Below are 22,666 nucleotides of genomic sequence, written 5' to 3'. Positions count from 1 at the left end.
CTTTCAGCAGGACAACAACCTAAAAGACAAAGCCAAATGTACACAGGAGTTGCTTAGCAAAAAGAGTGAATGTTCCTGAGCAACCAAGTTACAGTTTTGACTTAAATCTGCTTGAGAATCTAAGACAATACCTGAAAATCGCTATCTAGCCATGATCCAACACCTTGACAGAGCTAGAAGTATTAAAATAGGCAAATATTGCACAATACAGGTGTGCAAAGATCTTATGAGAATTACCCAAGAAGATTCACAGCTGTAATCACTGCCAAAGGAGTTTCTAACATGCAGAGGGGTGAATAATTTTATAATTTTTCAATAATCTTTAGAAGATGTTCAAATTTTTTCCCCACTTTGACAGAGTATTTTGTGTAGATCGTTGACAAAAAAACAATTAAATCAATTTTTATCCCCTTATGAAAATAAAATGAAGAAATCCAAGGGGGTTTAGACTTTCTATGATACTTTATACAGTGCATTTGGAAAGTATTCAGACAACTTGACATTTTGTTACATTACAGCCTTATTCTAAAATGGATGAAGTAAAACCGTTTCCTCATCAATCTACACACATTACACCATAATATTTATTTTAATACTTTGCAAATGTATTAAAAACAAAAAACAAATATTTACATAAAGTATTCAGACCCGTTGAAATTGAGCTCAGGTGCATCCTGTCTCCATTGATCATCCGTGAGGTGTTTCTACAACATGATTGGAGTCCACCTGTGGTAAATTCAATTGATTGGACATGATTTGGAAAGGCACACACCTGTCTATACAAGGTCCCACAGTTGACTGCATTTCAGAGCAAAAACCAAGCCATGAGGTCGAAGGAATTTTCCGTAGTTCTCAGACAGGATTGTGTCAAGGCACAGATCTGGGGAAGGGTACCAAAACATTTCTGCAGCATTGAAAGTCCCCAAGAACACAGTGGCCTCCATCATTCTTAAATGGAAGAAGTTTGGAACCACCAAGACTCTTCCTAGAGCTGACCACTAGGCCAAACTGAGTAAATCGGGGGAGAAGGGCCATGGTCAGGAAGGTGACCAAGAACTCTGACAGAGCTCCAGAGCAACTCTGGAGATGGGAGAACCTTCCAGAAGGACAACCATATTTGCAGCACTCCACTAATCAGGCCTTTATAGTAGAGTGGCCAGATGGAAGCCACTCCTCAGTAAAAGGCACTTGACAGCCTGCTTGGAGTTTGCCAAAAGGAACTTAGACTCTCAGACCATGAGAAACAAGATTCTCTGGTCTGATGAAACCAAGATTGAACGTCCAGGGAAACCTGGCACCATCCCTACGGTGAAGCATGGTTGTGTCAGCATCATGCTGTGGGGATGTTTTTCAGCGGCAGGGACTGCGAGACTAGTCAGGATTGAGGCAAAGTTGAAAAGAGCAAAGTACAGAGAGATCCTTGATGAAAACCTGCTCCAGAGCGCTCAGTACCTCAGACTGGGGCAAAGGTTCACCTTCCAACAGGACAACGACCCTAAGCACACAGCCAAAACAACACAGGAGAGGCTTCGGGACAAGTCTCTGAATGTCCTTGAGTGGCCCAGCCAGAGCACCGACTTATACATCTCTGGAGAGACCTGAAAATAGCTGTGCAGCAACGCTCCCCATCCAACACGACAGAGCTTGAGAGGATCTGCAGAGAATAATGGGAGAAACTGCCCAAATACAGGTGTGCCAAGCTTGTAGCGTCATACCCAAGCCAAGTAATCGCTGCCAAAGGTGCTTCAACAAAGTACTGAGTAAAGGGTCTGAATACTTAAGTAAAAAGTATTTATTTTATATTAATTAGCAAACATTTTCTGCTTTGTCATTGTGGGGTGTTTGTAGATTGTTGAGGGGGAAAAAGTCAAGGGGTCTGAATACTTTCCGAAGGCACTGCATCTCAAACACACATGAAAAATAGCTGCACACATGAGCAAACTAATGAATATGCACAATCATATAATCTTGTATGCTGCTAGATTTGGAACAGCATGATAACAGACATGCTGAAAGCGTGGCCAAGCCATGGGTCTCCAATAGCTCATCATTCCCTGCACACTTCAGCCATTTAATACGGGATATCCATTTTGAAGACAAATGTGGAATCCTAATAGCAGTATACTAACTACTAGATGTCAGTACTGCAGGAGAGAAATGCATGAGACTAAAATGAGTGAGTGAGTGAGTGAGTGAGTGAGAGAGAGAACCCTTGGGACATGGGTGCTGCAGAGCTGAAACCGTGTTGGCCTCAGAACGGGAAGTGAGATGGAGAATCCAGACATCTGCAGAAAGGTCCTGAAAATTCCCCCACTGAGACACACCTCCCCCACGCTTCCTCTTTCACAGGGCTGTACCTGACACAGCTCCGCAGGCACGCACACACAACAAAACGCTAGATGAAGAAAAAGGCTGACAGTAGACAGGGAGAAGAGTAGCATGATAAATAGTGTTAACATTTAGGTTAGATGTGGCACGTCTCTCACCTGTTGTTTATCCATTCTTTAATTTCTGTTGTCCAGGAGCTGACCTGTTGGTCATTGTCGGTCTCAAATATGAGACTACCTGGATAGTGATTAACCTGGGGATGAGACTGCTGGTTAAGGAAATGTACACACACAGACGTGACACGCACACACACACACGTGACACGCACACACGTGACACGCACACACACACACACGTGACACGCACACACACACACACGTGACACGCACACACACACACAGACGTGACACGCACACACACACACAGACGTGACACGCACACACACACACAGACGCACACACGTGACACACACACACACACACAGACTGACACGCACACACACAGACGTGACACGCACACACAGACGTGACACGCACACACAGACGTGACACGCACACACACAGACGTGACACACACAGACGTGACACGCACACACACAGACGTGACACGCACACACACAGACGTGACACGCACACACAGACGTGACACGCACACACACACACACACAGACGTGACACGCACACACACAGACGTGACACGCACACACAGACGTGACACGCACACACACAGACGTGACACGCACACACACAGACGTGACACGCACACACACAGACGTGACACGCACACACACACACACAGACGTGACACGCACACACACACACACAGACGTGACACGCACACACACACACACACACACAGACGTGACACGCACACACACACACACACACACAGACGTGACACGCACACACACACACACAGACGTGACACGCACACACACAGACGTGACACGCACACACACAGACGTGACACGCACACACACAGACGTGACACGCACACACACAGACGTGACACGCACACACACAGACGTGACACGCACACACACAGACGTGACACGCACACACACAGACGTGACACGCACACACACAGACGTGACACGCACACACACAGACGTGACACGCACACACACAGACGTGACACGCACACACACACACGTGACACGCACACACACGTGACACGCACACAGACGTGACACGCACACAGACGTGACACGCACACAGACGTGACACGCACACACACAGACGTGACACGCACACACACACAGACGTGACACGCACACACAGACGTGACACGCACACACGCAAAGACGTGACACGCACACACGCAAAGACGTGACACGCACACACGCAAAGACGTGACACACACAAGAACTGGAACAGGAAGAAACTAAGGCAAGTTTGGCAGAGGGTGTGTGTGTCAAATCAAATCTTATTCTATTGGTCACATATACATATTTAGCAAATGTTATTGCAGGTGTAGCGAAATGCTTGTGTTCCTAGCTCCAACAGTGCAGTTGTATCTAACAACAATACACACCAATCTAAAAGTAAAATAATGGAATTGAGAAATATATAAATATTAGATTGCTCAATGTCAGAGTGGTATTGACTAAAATACAGTAGAATATAATACAGTATATGCATATGAGATGAGTAAAGCAGTATGTAAACATTATTAAAGTGGCCAGTGATTCCAAATCTATGTATTTAGGGCAGCAGCCTCTAAGGTGCAGGGTTGCGTAACTGGGTGGAAGCCAGCTAGTGAAAGCTATTTAACAGTCTGATGGCCTTGAGATAGAGGCTGTTTTTCAGTCTCTCAGTCCCGGCTTTGATGGATGATAGCGGGGTAAACAGGCAGTGGCTTGGGTGGTTGATGTTCTTGATGATCTTTTTTGCCTTCCTGTGACATCAGGTGCTCTAGGTGTCCTGGAGGGCAGGTAGTTTGCCACCGGTGATGTGTTGGGCAGACCGCACCATCCTCTGGAGAGCCCTGTGGTTGCAGGCGGTGATAGTCTGACAGGATGCTCTCAATTGTGCATCTGTAAAAGTTTGTGAGGGTTTTAGGGGCCAAGCCAAATTTCTTCAGCCTCCTGAGGTTGAAGAGGCGCTGTTGCACCTTCTTCACCACACTGTCTGTGATGTGATGTGTACGCCGAGGAACTTGAAGCGTTTCACCTTCTACACTGCGGTCCCGTCGATGTGGATAGGGGCGTGCTCCCTCCTGAAGTCCATGATCAGCTCCATTGTTTTGTTGATGTTGAGTGAGAGGTTATTTTCCTGGCACCACTCTCCAAGGGCCTTCACCTCCTCCCTGTAGGTTGTCTTGTCATTGTTGATCATCAGGCCTACTACTGTTGTGTCGTCTACAAACTTGACAATTGAGTTGGAGGCGAACAGGGAGTAAAGGAGGGGGCTGAGCACGCACCATTGTGGGGCTCCTGTTTTGAGGATCAGCGAAGTCATCGTGTTGTTTCCTACCTTCACCACCTGGGGGCGGCCCGTCAGGAAGTCCAGGACCCAGTTGCACAGGGCAGGGTTCAGACCCAGGGCCCCGAGGTTAATGATGAGCTTAGCGGGTACTATGGTGTTGAATGCTGCGCTATAGTCAATTAACAGCATTCTTACACAGGTATTCCTCTTGTCCAGATGGGATAGAGCAGTGTGCAGTGCAACAGCATCGTCTGTGGATCTATTGGGGCCGTAAGCTAATTTGAGAGGGTCTAGGATCAGGTAAGGTAGAGGTGATACGATCCTTAACTAGCCTCTCAAAGAACTTCATGATGACAATAGTGAGTGCTACAAGGCGATAGTCATTTAGTTCAGTTACCTTTGCTTTCTTGGGTACAGGAACAATGGTGGACATCTTGAAGCAAGTCGGGATAGCAGACTGGGATAGGGAGATATTGAATATGTCCGTAAGCACTCCAGCCAGCTGGTCTGAGGGCGCGGCGAGGAATGCCGTCTGGGCCGGCAGCCTTGCGAGGGTTAACACGCTTAAAATGTCCTACTCACGGCCATGGAGAACGAGAGCCCACAGCCCTTGGTAGCAGACAGCGTCGGTGGCACTGTGGTATCCTCAAAGCGGGAGAAGGTGTTTAGCTTGTCCGGAAGCAAGACGCCAGTGTCCGCGACGTGGCTGGTTTTCCCTTTGTAGTCGGTGATTGTCTGTAGACCCTACCATATACGTCTCTTGTCTGAGCCGTTGAATTGCAACTCCACCATGTCTCTGTACTGACGTTTTGCCTGTTTGATTGCCTTACGGTGGGAATAACTACACTGTTTGAATTCGTCCAGATTCCCAGTCACATTGCCATGGTTAAATGAGGTGGTTCACACTTTCAGTTTTGTGCGAATTCTGCCATCTATCCACAGTTTCTGATTTGAGTAGGTTTTATTAGACAGTGAGTACAACATCCTCTATAGAGTTCCTGATGAACTCAGTCACCGTATCCGTGTATTGATGTTATTCTCAGAGGCCACCCGAAACATATCCCAGGCCGCATGATCAAAACAATCTTGGAGCATGGATTCCGATTGGTCAGACCAGCGTTGAATAGACCTTAGCACAGGTACTTCCTGTTAAGAGTTTCTGCTTATGGTAAGGGAGGAGCAAAATGGAATCGTGCTTAGACTTGCCGAAGGGAGGGCCTTGTAGGCATTTTGAAAAGTTGAGTAGCAGTGGTCCAATGTTTCTCCAGAGCGAGTACTACAGTCAATGGGTTGGTCGAACTTTGGTAGCGGTTTCCTCAAATTGGCTTTTTTTTTAAATCCAAAGCTACAATAAATGCCACCTCAGGATATGTGGTTACGAGTTTGTATAAAGTCCACTGTAATTCTTTGAGGGCTGTCGTGGTATCGGCTTGAGGGGGAATGTACACGGCTGTGACTATAACTGAAGAGAATTATCTTGTGAGGTAATACGGTCGGCATTTGATTGTGAGGTATTCTAGGTCGGGTGAACAAAAGGACTTGTGATTATGATAACATACAGAAACATCATGAGTCGGTAATCATGAAACCTACCCCCCGCCTTTCTCTCTTCGGAGAGTTCTTTATTCCTGTCTGCGCGATGTACTGAGAACCCAGCAGGCTGTATGGACGGGGACAGTATATCATCCCTAGAGAGCCATGTTTCCGTGAAACAGAGTATGTTACAATCACTTGTGTCTCTCTGGAAGGAGATCCTCGCCCTGAGCTCGGCTACTTTATTATCCAGAGACTATATACTCTGAAGCGGTGGATGGTGTGCACGCCTCCTGAGTCAGACTAGAAGTCCACTCTGAATACTTCTTCTCCGTCAGTGGTGTTTTAGAGCAGCCTCTGGAATGAGTTTAATTTCCCTGGGGGGTACGAAACAAAGGATCCAATTTGGTAATATCGTATTCCTAGTAGTAACGCTGGTGAGTTACCGACGCTCTTATTTCTGGCTGTATGTGATAACACACAACAAAAAATATTCAGGCCTAATAATGAAAGAAATATACTGAAAAGTTGCTTAGGAGCTAGAAGCCATATCTGTTGGCGCCATATTACTACGTGTGTGTGTGTGTGTGTGTGTGTGTGTGTGTGCGCAATTCATGTGGAAGCTCAATGCTCACTATAAATGCTTTTGGACAGAGAACAGACTGGCTCGGCTGTATGGTTGTGTGTGTGAATAGGCGATGTTGAGAAAAGGACAAGAAATGAGGCATGAAGCTAGATCACCAACAACAGGGAGAGTGTCTCTCCTCTTCCTCACCTTTAGAACAAACGTGTTTGTGTTGTCCGGCATCTCCAGACAGTTGCAGCGGCGGATCTCCAGGATGTCTGAGCAACGTGCTGTCAGTTTAGGACTGGAGCCCTGGAGGACACACAGAGAGAGACAGGGTCCGAGATCAAGCAGACATTGTTACAGCACGTCGTGTCCTAGATGCCTCAAACACCACTCTGTTCCAGTAACACACCACCTCAAACACCACTCTGTTCCAGTAACAGACCACCTCAAACACCACTCTGTTCCAGTAACTCACCACATCCGCTTTGACGCAACTCCCTTCAAAAAAAACACGTCATACTAGTGTGTTTGTGGCACATTAAGAGACGTTTCAAGATACAGATAGCTTCTGCTTTACTTGAACATTTGACTGAGTGTTCGTGGTGAGGAGCGTTTGTGTTTTTTTTTGTTTAGGGAGTAGACATATCAGGATGCATTCATTTAATCTATTGCTGTTTTGATGTTGTTTTCCTTTCGCTCTACAGCACTCTCCAACAAGACCTCCAAAACTAGATGGAGAGGGGATCCAGATGGTGGAGGAACTAGTGGGAAACGCAAAACCACTGGGAGATGCAGGCTGTGTGTGTGTGTGTCGGTCTTTCTCAGTGTCAGAGTGTCTAAAGTACGTGTTCCGGTGTGTACAAGTCTTTGCTGCCTTCCCTCCAGGCCAGGCCCAGTTCAGAATGGAGAGACCCAGAGAGGAAGGCTGCTCCTCCGGGAACACACTCACAGTCTCCAGCCCAGCTCAGAGGGAGGAGGGGCGGCCAGTCATCAACAGCCCCATGGGATGACAGGGCAAAGGTCACCTTTGAAAATTAATCTCCTCACTGTTCTTTCAGGAGAAAATGGGCAGAAGGAAAGTGCTCGTCGTATGCTGATGATAGCTCTGCTGTTGTGTGTCATGTGTGAGCTGTTCCACATGCTGGCTGACGGAAAGGAAATGAGCGAGACAGTATAAGATGGGGGAGAAAGGACAGCGGGGGACAAAGGAGAGCGGGGGAGAGAAAACGGGTGGATTCCAGAGGGCTGAGGCGGATGAGTGTGACCCTGTGACACAGTGTGTGAGCCGATGAAATGTCTATGGGTGCGTCCTAAATTACACCCTATTACCTATTTAGTGCACTACTTTTGACCAGAGGCCTATGGGCCCTGCTGAAAAGGAGTGCACTACTTAGGGAATAGGGTGCCATTAGGAACACATCCCATGCTTATCCCAGACAGGTTGGGCACATCAAAAGGAGATTCCTTTCCCCCTCGTTTCCTGTCCTCATGAGTCTTAGTATGAATGAATCACATGGAGCCATTGTTCATCCCAACAGCTTTAAGGAGAAATTATAAGTATTTGACTCAGTAGCTAGATTTTCATCCAATTGGTGACAGATTTTCATGCAAATATCCTAAAATCTGCATAAAGAAAATGTGCATTTTCACATCAGTGGTGTTTTCACCAAACTGACTTGTTGCAGATTTTTTTTTAAATTTAAAAAGTGAGTTTTAGTTTTTCATGTAGCGAATAAAAAATGTGTTTCCGTTGCATTTCTAACCCGATTGTGACAAAACTGCTGCTGCGTTAAAAAGCAAAGCAAATGTGCCTCCTCTGGTCTTGGCACATGGCCAACAGTTGGCAGATACACTGTGGGTAGGCTTGAGATTAAAATGGATAACGGCGAGAATATTTTGACTTGTCAAACTGCAGTCAATCATTGATCAACATGTCACCAGAATAAGACCCTGGATATTTATTGGAAATGAGCATCAAGCTCATATCGTGCACTTCACCACCCGACCTGAACCCGATCAAACGTCTCTGGAGAGACCTGAAAATTGTTGTGCAGCAATGCTCTCCATCCAACCTGACAGAGATTGAGAGGATCTGCAGGGAAGAATGGGAGAAACTCCCCAGATACAGGTGTGCCAAGCTCGTGGCGTCATTCCCAAGAAGACTCGAGGCTGTAATCGCTGCCAAAGGTGCTTCAACAAAGTACTGAGTAAAGGGTCTAAATAATTATGTAAATGTAATTTACATTTTTTTTTTTAAATAATCATTGTCATTATGGGGTATTGTGTGTAGATTGATGAAGGAAAAAACGATTTTAGAATAAGGCTGTAACGTAACAAAATGTGGAAAAAGGTCAAGGGGTCTGAATACTTTCCCGAATGCAATGTATACTGCATACTTTACGCACATAAAGCCTGTGGATGGAAACGTGGTCATGGAAGGAAGGAATCTCCCCCTGTTTAGATTAATACCAGGTCTCTTTCCAGTTTGCTGCACCACCCACTGGCACTGCACTGACTCACTACACAGAGACAGCACTCCACTGGGCGGGTGGGCGAGTACACACACACACACACCAGCTATCATAAATTTGGCCTACAAAAATATGATACACCCCAGATCCGAGCCTGTGTACTGACAAACAAATGTTCCGGCAGTTCAGTGGACACTCCATAGCTAGGCTATGTCAACTAAAACTGACACTTTCAAACAAGTGGAACAGATTGGCAAATAAATGTAGCGAGGGTCTAGCATAAACAAAAACTCCAGAGCTCTTCAACCTTTAAAAGAAACAGGACGCAGCATTAGATAGGCTACATCTGACTGAAGTATTGAGAGTTAGTGACAGGAACGCTTTGGAAGGGTGACGCCACTGGAAGCCTGTGAAAACGAAATGTTGGACAAATGCCATATTTGGTTAGCCGTCTGCTTCGAAACGCCTGACGCCATCTCCTTGACTGTATACACAACGCATCCAAATTGTTTGTCCCTCTTGGAGCTTGTTTAGAGCATTTTAGTGTACTTAATAAGGTATGCCCTGAGCCACTGAAGCCACAAGGGAAAAGCAAAGAGGGAGAGATGCAGCACAACAGTTTGATGTGAAGCAAAACGTCTCATGCTACTCATTCAGCGACCATCCCAACAACATCTCATCTCAGAGATCAGCTGTTTACCAAAACGGTGGCAGGGTGCCCGCTTTGCTGTTGTTTGCAGATGGCACCTTTAAAGCTCAATATGACGCTGAGTGCACTACAGGGGAAATTTAGAGGTCTGTTTGTGACGCCCTCCGATTCCATTTCACTTCTCACTTTCAATCTTAGTCATTCACCATCGTGTTTCAGCTTTAGTCACACACACACACACAACATTTGGTAATATGGTTGGAGAAGATTGACAATATAACCCACAGATGTGTGGCAAAGCAAATACAAATATTCACAGCTGAGACTGTCCACCCTGGGCAGGATCCCAGCATGCTTTGCAACAACATTACGCTGACCCTGGGGTCATCATCATCATCATCATCATCAGGACCCTCTCCAGAGACTTCCCAAATGTTACCCTCCAGCACAAATACACAAACATAACACACTACTCAATACAGGAGGATCTTCATACGCTACAGTTATTGGGTTGAGATTTCATTTGGTTGACAAACTCATAAGGTGATTCAGAATTTGATATTGTATAATAGTCCCTGTTCCACATCCACACATTACATTCTGTACTATAGGAGGATAGGCCTTGGTCAGGGTTCCCCAACTGGTGGCCCACAGGTGGTTTTATTCCATCCCCAAGTTCTGACAACAACAACAAAAAAAGATACAAAAAAATGTGGGTTGAATTTTCATTGTTGTACATAAGACTGTAAAATCACCAGGAAATCAGCCACAAGTGATTTCCATTTTGGAAATCTGCTCAAGTATTTCCACGCATAATAGAAACACATGGTTGTATAAACATTCTGAAATGATTATGCTTGAGTCAAATATATCGGTTTGTGGTTCTTGTAGTCAATCTGCAACCTACAAATTATTTGTAATTATGTTCCGGCCCCTGACCACCCACTCCTGAATCTAGTTGATGATCCCAGGCCTAGACCACACGCTAATCAGCCTTGGTGGTTGCCTTTTGACTTTTGACTTTACACCCAGCTCGGCATCTTTATGGTGAAGCAGGTTTATCAAACAACCCTGCAGTGGAACTGAAATCCTCAGAAGTGTCACAGGAAAGAGAGCGTGCTGTTCTCGGTTGTGAGCAGTCTGAGGAGAGCAGCGGCAAGTACGGTGATAACGCCATATGAACCAGATCTAGCTAGATATGACATCATCAAGGATGTGGGGACAGCAGCACTATCATTAAACTGAGAAATGACAGGTTTCTAGGAAACAGAGCAGCCAATAGGAAAGAGATACTAACAGGCTGCATAGGCAATACAAACAAGACCATTTTTCTAGTCGGACTTGTGTGTCAATTATCTTGCAATTTCAATGGTAATAATAGCTAGCCTATGCAGCTAAAAATATGACAGCCACTCTGGTCTGGAAGTCATTCCACTGAAGGTGTAACATCAGGAAAATGACAACGTCAGTCAGTTTGACCTTTGACCCTGCTCTTGGAAATACAACCGCAGTTTCACCGAAACACTCGAGAGCCCCTGCTACTGAGAAATGTATAGAGGTGAGAAAGTGAAACAGAATAGTGTTTCCTGTTACTGTCTAACATTGAGCCTTGGGTCTTGAGGTCCTCAGAGACTGGGGCTAGGGTGTGAGCTGTTTTAGGCCACAGACATGGAGCTTCACCCCAACCCCCTCCCCATCAAATCCGTGTGTGTGTGTGTGTGTGTTCCATACAGTGCATTCGGAAAGTATTCAGACCCCTTCACCTTTTCCACATTTTGTTACGTTACAGCCTTATTCTAAAATGTATTAAATACAATTTGTTCTTATAAATCTACACAATAAAAGTTTAGAAATGTTAGCAAATTTATAAAAAACAGAAATACCTCAATTACATAAGTATTCAGACCCTTTGCAATGAGACTCGAAATTGAGCTCAGGTGCATCCTGTTTCCATTGATCACCCTTGAGATGTTTCTTCAACTTGATGGGAGTCCACCTGTGGTAAATTCAATTGATTGGACATTAATTGGAAAGGCACACATCTCTCTATATAAAGGTCCCACAGTTGACAGTGTATGTCAGAGGCAAAAGCAAGCCATGAGGTCAAAGGACTAATTCGATGAGCTCTGAGAAAGGATTGTGTCAAGGCACAGATCGGGGGAAGGGTACCAAAACATGTCTGCAGCATTGAAGGTCCCCAAGAACCTCCATCATTCTTAAATGGAAAAAGTTTGGAACCACCAAAACTCTTCCAAGAGCTGGCCACCAGGTCAAACTGAGCAATTTGGGGAGAAGAGCCTTGGTCAGAGAGGTGACCAAGAACTCTGTGGAGATGGGCAATCATCTCTGCAGCACGCCGTCAAATCAGGCCTTTATGGTAGAGTGGCTAGATAGAAGCCGATCCTCAGGAAAAGGCACGACAGCCCGCTTGGAGTTTGCCAAAAGGCACCTAAAGGTCTCTCAGACCATGAGAAACAAGATGCTCTGGTCTGATGAAACCAAAACTCATTGGCCTGAATGTCAAGGATCACGTCTGTAGGAAATCTGGCACCATCACATCATGCCTGCCCACCCTTCTCTTCGCCCACCACTCCGTCTGCCTGCCACTCCGTCTGCCCGCCCGTCCGTCCGCCTGCCCACTTTGTCCGTGTACACTGGCCTTGGCTCTGTGAAAAGCCATTCAGGCAGAACAGGCATTCACATAGGTCCACTGAAGACAGTGAACCACGTCTCACACACACACACACACACACACACACACACGGGGTTAGGGGGCCAGAGCAAAAGGGACAATTAGAGAAAGAGGAGAAGGGGAGGGGGATGAAAAGACAGGCAAAGGGAGAACAGAGAGGGGAAAGGTGACAAAATGAGAAAATGACCAGAGGAAAGAGATGTTCCAGAGAGATGACAGACGTCGCTCCCCTCAGGGGCTTTCCACGGGCAACTGAGCAAGGTCAGGTGCACTAACACTGTGGTTACAGGTCCATCACAGAGAGATAAGCATTGTTACCCACAACAGAGGCGCACGCATGCACACAGGGCATCAAAGCCAGTGAAAGGTTTAAAACAAACAAGCACTACTCTGCATGACTACGGTAACCACTTGACTTCCTATCGACTCTTCTAGATTTTCTGTCTCACCTTGACGAACATTTTTTCCCTCACCCTTTTTCTATTCAACCATTTTGAGTTTACATACTGTAAGAGACAGGATGGGGTACAGAACAAATAGGCAGAGAGAGAGAAGAAGAAAAAAAAGGTAGTCTAAACAACAAAAAACTATTTTGGGCTAAGTTCTTTCCCTGTGATCAGAACTGAAAACTGGGAGCTCCTCTCAGCATCTGGATGTTTCCTACTTGATTGTGTGTTCTTGGTCCCGAGGTCAGTGTAAGGAGATTGGGCTAATTTGGCCTTTAGTCTTTACATTTTAATGCATATTTTTCAATCAAATAGACATGTTGTGGAAACAGGCTTTGTAAGCGTTGACTGCAGGATTGACCTCTGCATGCTAATGTCTTTTAGCAACAGCAAATACTATTAGGCTACAGTGAGCTTTTCTTTTTCAGTTTGCCTTTTGAACCCTGTACCTAAAATACTTTGTATTATTAAGAACTATTGGAGTCATTGAATTCCTCATTCTGCTAACTAACCAAAAACAAATCGGCTGCGTCATGCACCAGACAGCACACAGAACTCTGACAGAAGCATTGCAGGTTACATTAAGACCTACTTTAAAAAATATATATTTATTTTTAAAATGTTCCCCCCTTTTTCTCCCCAATTTCATGGTATCCAATTGTTAGTAGTTACTATCTTGTCTCAAGATAGAGACGAAGGTCGAAAGCCATGCGTCCTCCGAAACACAACCCAACCAAGCCGCACTGCTTCTTAACACAGGGCACATCCAACCCGGAAGCCAGCCTCACCAATGTGTCGGAGGAAACACCATGCACCTGGTGACCTTGGTTAGCGCGCACTGCGCCCGGCCCGCCACAGTAGTCGCTAGTCGCGATGAAACAAGGATATCCCTACCAGCCAAGCCCTCCCTAACCCGGACTGCGCTAGGCCAATTGTGCATTGCCCCAAAGACCTACTTACACCGGATAATACTTGCCTATCTACAAAGTCTGCGTCCCAAATGCACCTATTCCCTATATAGTGCACTACTTTTGACCAGGGCCCATAGCATTTGGGACACATCCTAATCTAAGAAGCTCAATTACAATTTTTTTTTTTTTAAATGGCGGAAAGCCATCCATCTCATTTAGCACATCAAGAAGCAACATTAACCACACGTTGTCCTTTGCACACAGACACTGTCAGTGTGTTAACTGTTGCTCTCCGGCTTTCTGACACACCAGCCTACACAAACACACAGCAGAGTCAACTCCAAAACAATACTTTGCCATTACATTTAGGCCAAGTGTTCCTCAGGAGATAATACACTAATATGCCTGCCTGTCTGCAGACACCTGCTCGTTCCAAAATCATGGGCATTAAAATGTAGTTCATCCCCCCTTTGCTGCTATTACAGCCTCTTCTGGGAAGGCTTTCCACTAGATGTTGGAACATTGCTGTGGCTTCCATTCAGCCACAAAAGCATTAGTGAGGTCTGGCACTGATGTTGGGCAATAAGGCCTGGCTCTCAGTCGGCATTCCAATTCATTCCAAAGTTGCTTGATGGGGTTGAGGTCAGGGATCTGTGCAGGTCTGTCAAGTTCTTCCACATAGATCTCAACAAACTATTTCTGTATGGACTTCGCTTCGTGCACGGGGGAATCCTCATGCTGACACAGGAATGGGCCTTCCCCAAACTGTTTCCACAAAGTTGGAAGCACACAATCGTCTAGAATGTAATTGTATGCTGTAACGTTTCCCCTTCACTGGAACAAAGGGGCCTAGCCCGAACCATGGAAAACAGCCCCAGACCATTATTCCTCCTCCACCAAACTTTACAGTGGGCACTATGCATTTGGGTAGGTAGCGTTCTTCTGGCATCTGCCGAACCCAGATTTGTCCGGCGGACTGCCAGATGTCAAAGCGTGAGTCATCACTCCAGAGAACGCGTTTCCACTGCTCCAGAGTTCAATGGCGGCAAGCTTTACACCACTCTAGTCGGCACTTGGCATTGCGCATGATGATCTTAGGCTTGTGTGGGGCTGCTAGGCTATGGAAACCCATTTCATGAAGCTCCCGACTAACAGTTCTTGTGCTGACGTTGCTTCCAGAGGCAGTTTGGAACTCGGTAGTGAGTGTTGCCACCGAGGAGTCAGCGGTCCCGTTGTGTGAGCTTGTGTGGCCTACCACTTCACAGCTCCCGTTGTTGCTCCTAGACCTTTCCACTTCACAATAACAGCACTTACAGTTGACCGGGGCAGCTCTAGCATGGCAGAAATTTGACAAACAGATTTTTTGGAAAGGTGGCATCCTATGACGGTGCCACGTTGAAAGTCGCTGAGCTCTTCAGCAAGGCCATTCTTACTCCCAATGTTTGTCTATGGAGATTGCATGGCTGTGTGCTCCATTTTATACACCTGTCAGCAACAATTGGCTGACAGTGTACTTCATAAGCCACGTTGTTGGTATGGACAGCATCCACTTTGAAAAGCAACATTTTACTGAAGCCCTCCTTCCATTGTTGATACCATGGAAGCTCTCAAGTATGAAATGTGCCTTCACAGATTGATGAGTAGATGCACAATTCACCCGCCTCCTTTTCACAAATGTATCCCATGTCTTGCGAAGTGTTTCATTTGAGTGGCCATAGAGGCATACTCACATGTGTATAGTGTTTCTACACCCTGCTATCACACAAAGCTTGGCCACCATGATTAATAAAAATGCATTTGCCAGCTAGCTCTATACTACTAACCCACAAGTCCATTTTTTAATGAGTATATGAAGGGGTGAGTATGGATTTTTATTTCCTCACCTTATGCGGCTGGCCATGGGAGGTTGTGAGATTGTTTCCGACCTTAGAGCTGATTTAGTTACTATTATGAGTTTCTGGCATTGGGAAATAGCAGCTACATTTAAGTTTACATTAGTGTAGTTTACATAATTCCACCATTTCAAGGTTTGACATTGCTTGGTGTTTACGAGAAACACAACCTGGTAGAAACACAGCTTGATATTGAGACGAGGGTGACGAAAACTGAAACTAATGTCTAGTAATCTGAGGTGGATAATTATGTAGTGTGAAAACTGTACCAAACAGAGGTCAGTTTGCCTCCAGAAATTGGTTTCCATTCATCTGCGTTGCGGTAGAGGCAGGTGTTCTGATTTCTATGTTCCAGTAAAAAGATGAGTTCTCTTCACGGATGATAATCTTTCACTAAGTAGTCTAGGCCTTTATGATGAGAATAGCTTATCTTATAAAAGCATAAGGAAAATAAGGCCTAGGAACAGCCCAATACTATTTCTATGTAATTACCTATTATAAGCAGAATTTAAAACATTTTTTTTTTTAAATAGGTAGCCTAATAGTGGAACGAATCCCACAATTTCAGGCATTTTTTTTTTTTTTTGAGGTCCTACACATTCCTAGTTCCATGACAGTGTAGTGACTATGCCTAAACAATAGGTACACTGGCTGCAAAGCAATAGCCCAACCAAAGCGAAGACAGTACAACGTTGAGTAGCTTTAAGGTTGATTAAAAAGAGCAAGGGAGTACTAAAGCAAGTTCTTTCATCACTCATCATGTTTCCTGGAACTGGAGAGTGCTAATTGAGTTACTGGTTTTACTGGTTCAGGCCACATGTTCAGATGCTTACTTGTGGTGCACAGGGTGACTGAAATGAACGCTGCATGTTGCTTTGTAAGTTTGAAACATACTCCGTGTCAACACACAGATGGGCGATGAGGTTTGGCAGAGTAAAAAATTTTCCATTCTGTCATTGGTTAACAAGAGAGAGGTAAATACAAACAATAAACTAAAGCTAAACCTGAATTTATCTTTATCACTGCAATAACTGTGGAGCAAAATTAGGCAATATTGCCCTTAAGATGATTTTTTAAACAAAATGGGGAACAGATCCTTTTGATCTGGATAAAGCATACCGAAAAAAACATCCCCAGTGTTTCCTGGGAAATATATTTAAAGATGCACAATGCAGAAATAACTTCGCCATTTCCTTGAAGCTAAAATTCTAATTTATTTTTGTGTGACAAACAAGCAAATATAGTGTAGAGAAAAATTGTACCATCTAAACCACTAAAATATATTTTCCAAAACTATTGTATTTTCAGCTGGTGTACAAAACCGAATGTACCAGCCAGGGGAGCATAGAAATAGAGCACATAGAACACACACCACTTCTTAGACATGCTTTCAATGAGAAGGACAGATCTATAACTCACATTTCTATGTGAATTTGGTCAGATCGCCTAAAAAAAAATATATAAATCAAGACAAGCAATTAAAGTGAAAGCAACTATTTCTCACTTTTGGTTACTCATCTCTTGATGCGATATACACGCACAAACACGTGCATAGATCCAAACAGGAACATTACCATCAGGGAACAGTCATGCACACACACACACACACACACACACACAGTGAAACCATGTGGTGAAGATTAAGTTGTAAAGTCACAAACACTGGCACCATCACACAACATACTTTGAGGCCGTGCAACAAAAAACGAGGGCCCGTTTACTCAAGAATGCATTACAAAGCGTGGGCAAGGTAACAGCAAACATCTAGTCCTGGATGAGAGCCTTGTGTTCTAATCCATTGGCAACCTAGGCAGAACCTCAGCTGTCTCCTAAAACAAAAGGGTCTATCTCTTAAAAATAACACCACCAGAGCCGTGTGTTAAAATGAGCCATATTCTGCTCTGTTCTTTAAAAAGGTTGCTTCGGGTTTCTACTTTTAGTAAGAACCAAACAGTCTCTTTAACTAGGCTAACCCTACATTTAAAAAAATAAGAATAATGTACTTCTGTGAAATCTGACAGCAGATTATCTGCCCAGTTTATCGGCTACACAAACACCATCTTTAAAAAAAAGTTAGGACTCCCCTGCTATGGAGCTTCTCATGCAAAGAAATTAATCAGCTAACACCCAGCTTCCTCTTTCTGCAAAATGACCCGACTGGCGTCGCCATTGTAGTTCAGATTCACATAGCCCTCAATTAAATGTTACTATATTTACAGGGTTGCTGCTATGCTATGCGCAGGCAGTGCATGGGCATCACACGCACACAACCACAGTGACCTCAGCAAAATCCAACTATAGCCTTTAGTTAATCTTTCATATCTTTTCCAAAACATGAATTCAGACCAATACATGGAGAGAAATGTATTGTGCTGTAGAACATCTATTAAATATGGTGCTGTAGTACATCTATTAAATATGGTGCTGTAGTACATCTACTAAATATGGTGCTGTAGAACATCTATTAAATATGGTGCTGTAGTACATCTATTAAATATGGTGCTGTAGTACATCTATTAAATATGGTGCTGTAGTACATCTACTAAATATGGTGCTGTAGTACATCTATTAAATATGGTGCTGTAGTACATCTATTAAATATGGTGCTGTAGTACATCTACTAAATATGGTGCTGTAGTACATCTATTAAATATGGTGCTGTAGTACATCTATTAAATATGGTGCTGTAGTACATCTACTAAATATGGTGCTGTAGTACATCTATTAAATATGGTGCTGTAGTACATCTATTAAATATGGTGCTGTAGTACATCTACTAAATATGGTGCTGTAGTACATCTACTAAATATGGTGCTGTAGTACATCTACTAAATATGGTGCTGTAGTACATCTACTAAATATGGTGCTGTAGTACATCTATTAAATATGGTGCTGTAGTACATCTATTAAATATGGTGCTGTAGTACATCTACTAAATATGGTGCTGTAGTACATCTACTAAATATGGTGCTGTAGTACATCTACTAAATATGGTGCTGTAGTACATCTACTAAATATGGTGCTGTAGTACATCTACTAAATATGGTGCTGTAGTACATCTACTAAATATGGTGCTGTAGTACATCTACTAAATATGGTGCTGTAGTACATCTACTAAATATGGTGCTGTAGTACATCTACTAAATATGGTGCTGTAGTACATCTACTAAATATGGTGCTGTAGTACATCTACTAAATATGGTGCTGTAGTACATCTACTAAATATGGTGCTGTAGTACATCTATTAAATATGGTGCTGTAGTACATCTACTAAATATGGTGCTGTAGTACATCTACTAAATATGGTGCTGTAGTACATCTACTAAATATGGTGCTGTAGTACATCTACTAAATATGGTGCTGCAAGTACATCTATTAAATATGGTGCTGTAGTACATCTATTAAATATGGTGCTGTAGTACATCTATTAAATATGGTGCTGTAGTACATCTATTAAATATGGTGCTGCACATGACAGCCCGCTTGGAGTTTGCCAAAAGGCACCGAAAGACTCTCAGAGCATGAGAAACAAGATTCTCTGGTCTGATGAAACCAAGATTGAACTCTTTGGCCTGAATGCCAAGCGTCATGTCTGGAGGAAACCTGGCACCATCCCTACGGTGAAGCACGGTGACGGCAGCATCATACTGTGGGGATGTTTTTCAGCGGCAGGGACTGGGAGTCTAGTCAGGATCAAGGGAAAAATGAACGGCACAAAGTACAGAGAGATCCTTGATGAAATCCTGCTCCAGAGCACTCAAGACCTCAGACTGGGGTGAAGGTTCACATTCCAACAGGACAACGACCCTAAGCACGCAGCCAAGACAACACAGGAGAGGCTTCGGGACAAGTCTCTGAATGTCCTAGAGTGGCCCAGCCAGAGCTCAGACTTGAACATCTCTGGAGAAACCAGAAAATAGATGTGCAGCGACGCTACCCATCCAACCTGACAGACCTCGAGAGGATCTGCAGAGAAGAAACGGGAGAAACTCACCAAATACAGGTTTGCCAAGCTTGTAGAGTTATACCAAAGACTCGAGGCTGTAATCACTGCTAAAGGTGCTTCAACAAAGTGCTGAATAAAGAGTCTGAATACTTACACAAATGTGATATTTCAATTTATTGTTTTATAAATTCTCTAAAAATCAGTTTTTGCTTTGTCATTATGGGGTATTGTATGTAGATCGATGAGGGAAACATTTTTTAGAATAAGGTTGTAACGTAACAAAATGTGGAAAAAGTCAAGGGGTCTGAATACTTTCCAAATGTACTGTATATGGAGACTGAATGCCAAAAAGAAGGAGTTAAATACATGTAAAAAAAAAAAAGAAAATGTTTCATGCTCTTTCTTATATCTCTCAGACATAGGACAGACACCCAGAACAAACTTCCTTTAGTTTTTTTTGTGGGACAATCTGTTATTCTATGTAGTGAATCTGGTATTCATTGTGTTTGTATGAGCTAATAGCAGTAAGGCCAAAAATGAATTGATCAAATATGATAATTTTTGATACTTCAATGAGTCTTAAAATTCAAAATCAATTAGCAAAATGAGCCTTGGAATGACCTTCTTATTAAAGACTACCAGAACCCACTCGATTCTCCAATTACATTGAATGAACTACAGGACAAAATACACACCCTCAATCACAAAAAGGCGTTGATAGTGTTGATAGTATCCTAAATGAAATTTGAAAATAGAGACCATAAATTCCAATTGCCCATTCTTAACAACTCTTTAACTGCTCTGGCATCTTCCCCAATATTTGGAACCAAGGACGGACAGACAGACAGACAAATTTGACCCCAAAAACTACTGTGGGACGTGCGTCAACAGCAACCTTGGGAAAATCCTCTGCATTATCATTGACAGCAGAATCCTACACTTCCTCAGTAAAAACAATGTCCTGAGCAAATGTCAAATTTAGCTTTTTACCAAATTACCATTTGACAGACCACATATTCACCCTGCACACCCTAATTGACAAACAAAAACAAAGCCAAGTCTTCTCATGCATGAGGGTCTGCTATATAAATTGTTGGAAAGCAGTGTTCAGGGGAAAACATTCTAAAATCTGGATACAGAAACTGGCAAAAAAAAACAGATTTATTTCCTCAGGGCCGTGGGGTGAGACAGGGATGAAGCTTGAGGCCCACCCTCTTCAACATAAACATGAATTAATTGACGCGGGCACTAGAACAGTCAGCAGCACCCGGCCACACCCTACAAGAATCCGAAGTCAAATGTCTATCTGGTGCTTCTGTTTTGATATGTCGGCTATGTGCCTTTTTTTCAGGTATTTCTGTCCTTGAGCTGTTCTTGTCTATTAATGTTCTGTATTATGTCATGTTTCATGTTTTGTGTTGGACCCCAGGAAGAGTAGCTGCTGTTTTTTGCAACAGCTAATGGAGATCTTAATAAAATACCAACCAAGGAGGGCCTACAGCAGCACCAAGATCTTCTGTACAGATTCTGTCAGACCTGAGCCCTGACAGTGACTCTCAGTAAGACAACAATAATGGTGTTCCAAAAAAGGTCCAGTTGCCAAGACCACAAAATCAATCTAGACACCGTTTCCCTAGAGCACACAAAAAAACTAAACCTTGGCCTAAACATCAGCGCCACAGGTTACTTCCACAAAGCAGTGAACGACCTGAAAGAGAACAATGGCCTTCTACGTCATCAAAACAAACATACAAATCGACATCCCATTTAGGATTTGGCTAATATCTGAATAAAATATTGAAATATTGATAATTTATTTGACCAAGAGCGAGTGAAACAGCACCCATCTGTCTCCCTATGTGTAGACCATGTATCGGATGGCATGTCATACTCTTTCTGGACAAACAGCATCCGATACATGGGCTAGATACAGTAAGACAGAGCAGTGCGGTTTCACTTGCTAGTTTCAGCAGAAGAGGCGAAAGCAAGAGACCTCACTCTCGCCAAAATCTGTCCAAAATAAGACAATGCGATTTTATGGGCATAATATGCAGACCTATGCTTGTCAACTGCATTTCAGCCTTTGGGACAATGACTCACATTATTAGGGCAGAGACATGAGCATCTCGTCATTATATACAGATCTCTGGTTTCAGCCAGTTGCGAATTAGAAAGGAAAGTTGGAGGTTGCACAGTGCACTGTTTGGATGCTGGCTTCCCCTAAAGTAAATAGAAGTTTTGCCAATATTATATAATTACTCCTGTCTAAATAAAATAATACAAATACATTCCCAGAGAGCTGGACTAGTGCATAGGCCTACAACCTATTTAGGAAGTAGGCCATTTGGGCAGCACACGTGGCAATAGGCCTAGCTGATTGAGTTGCGGTTGTCAATGAAAAGCATATCAAAATGTGTGAAGATAATGTCTCTTGAGTCTAATTTTAAAATGTTGAGACAAGGAAAGAGAAGTGTGACGAAGATATGGGCATCCCGCTCCAGAATGTATGCCCTCAGCTCTCCAGGATGTGCCCCACTGTCTCCTGCCAATTCTTGTACATTAAATTGTTTAATTGTGTGTATTGTTTGCCCTTTGATTGATTATTTGATCAATTCCCCATTACCTACGTAACCAGTAGGCCTAGTAGACGTGTTGTTAATCCCCATCCTTTATCGTTCTCATAGTGGAAACGTTCTTTGCAGAGTTCACAACCTGCTACAATTGTGAGAAACAAGTTTTGATTTAATTCATAACAATCATTAAGGAGTTATCCATTTTTTCCATTGTCTTTTGTTTGGAGT

The 22,666-nt window shown here is 43.7% G+C and overlaps 1 protein-coding gene across 2 annotated transcripts in view; it reads right to left on the bottom strand.

The window, feature by feature from the left end:
- sh2b3 (SH2B adaptor protein 3) overlaps positions 1-22,666 on the bottom strand; it is a 70,465-nt gene that overhangs the window by 24,816 nt on the left and 22,983 nt on the right. For both annotated transcript variants that reach the window (XM_042320317.1, XM_042320316.1), the window contains exons 3-4: positions 7,063-7,164; positions 2,487-2,581 (exon numbers count right to left, since the gene is read on the bottom strand). In XM_042320317.1, the coding sequence (XP_042176251.1) occupies positions 2,487-2,581; positions 7,063-7,164 (197 nt within the window). The remainder of the gene's footprint in view (positions 1-2,486; positions 2,582-7,062; positions 7,165-22,666) is intronic.

The sequence above is a fragment of the Oncorhynchus tshawytscha genome, linkage group LG04 (assembly GCF_018296145.1).
Source record: "Oncorhynchus tshawytscha isolate Ot180627B linkage group LG04, Otsh_v2.0, whole genome shotgun sequence".
Taxonomy (NCBI): Eukaryota; Metazoa; Chordata; class Actinopteri; order Salmoniformes; family Salmonidae; genus Oncorhynchus; species Oncorhynchus tshawytscha.
This window is presented reverse-complemented; position numbering and strand designations above follow the sequence as displayed.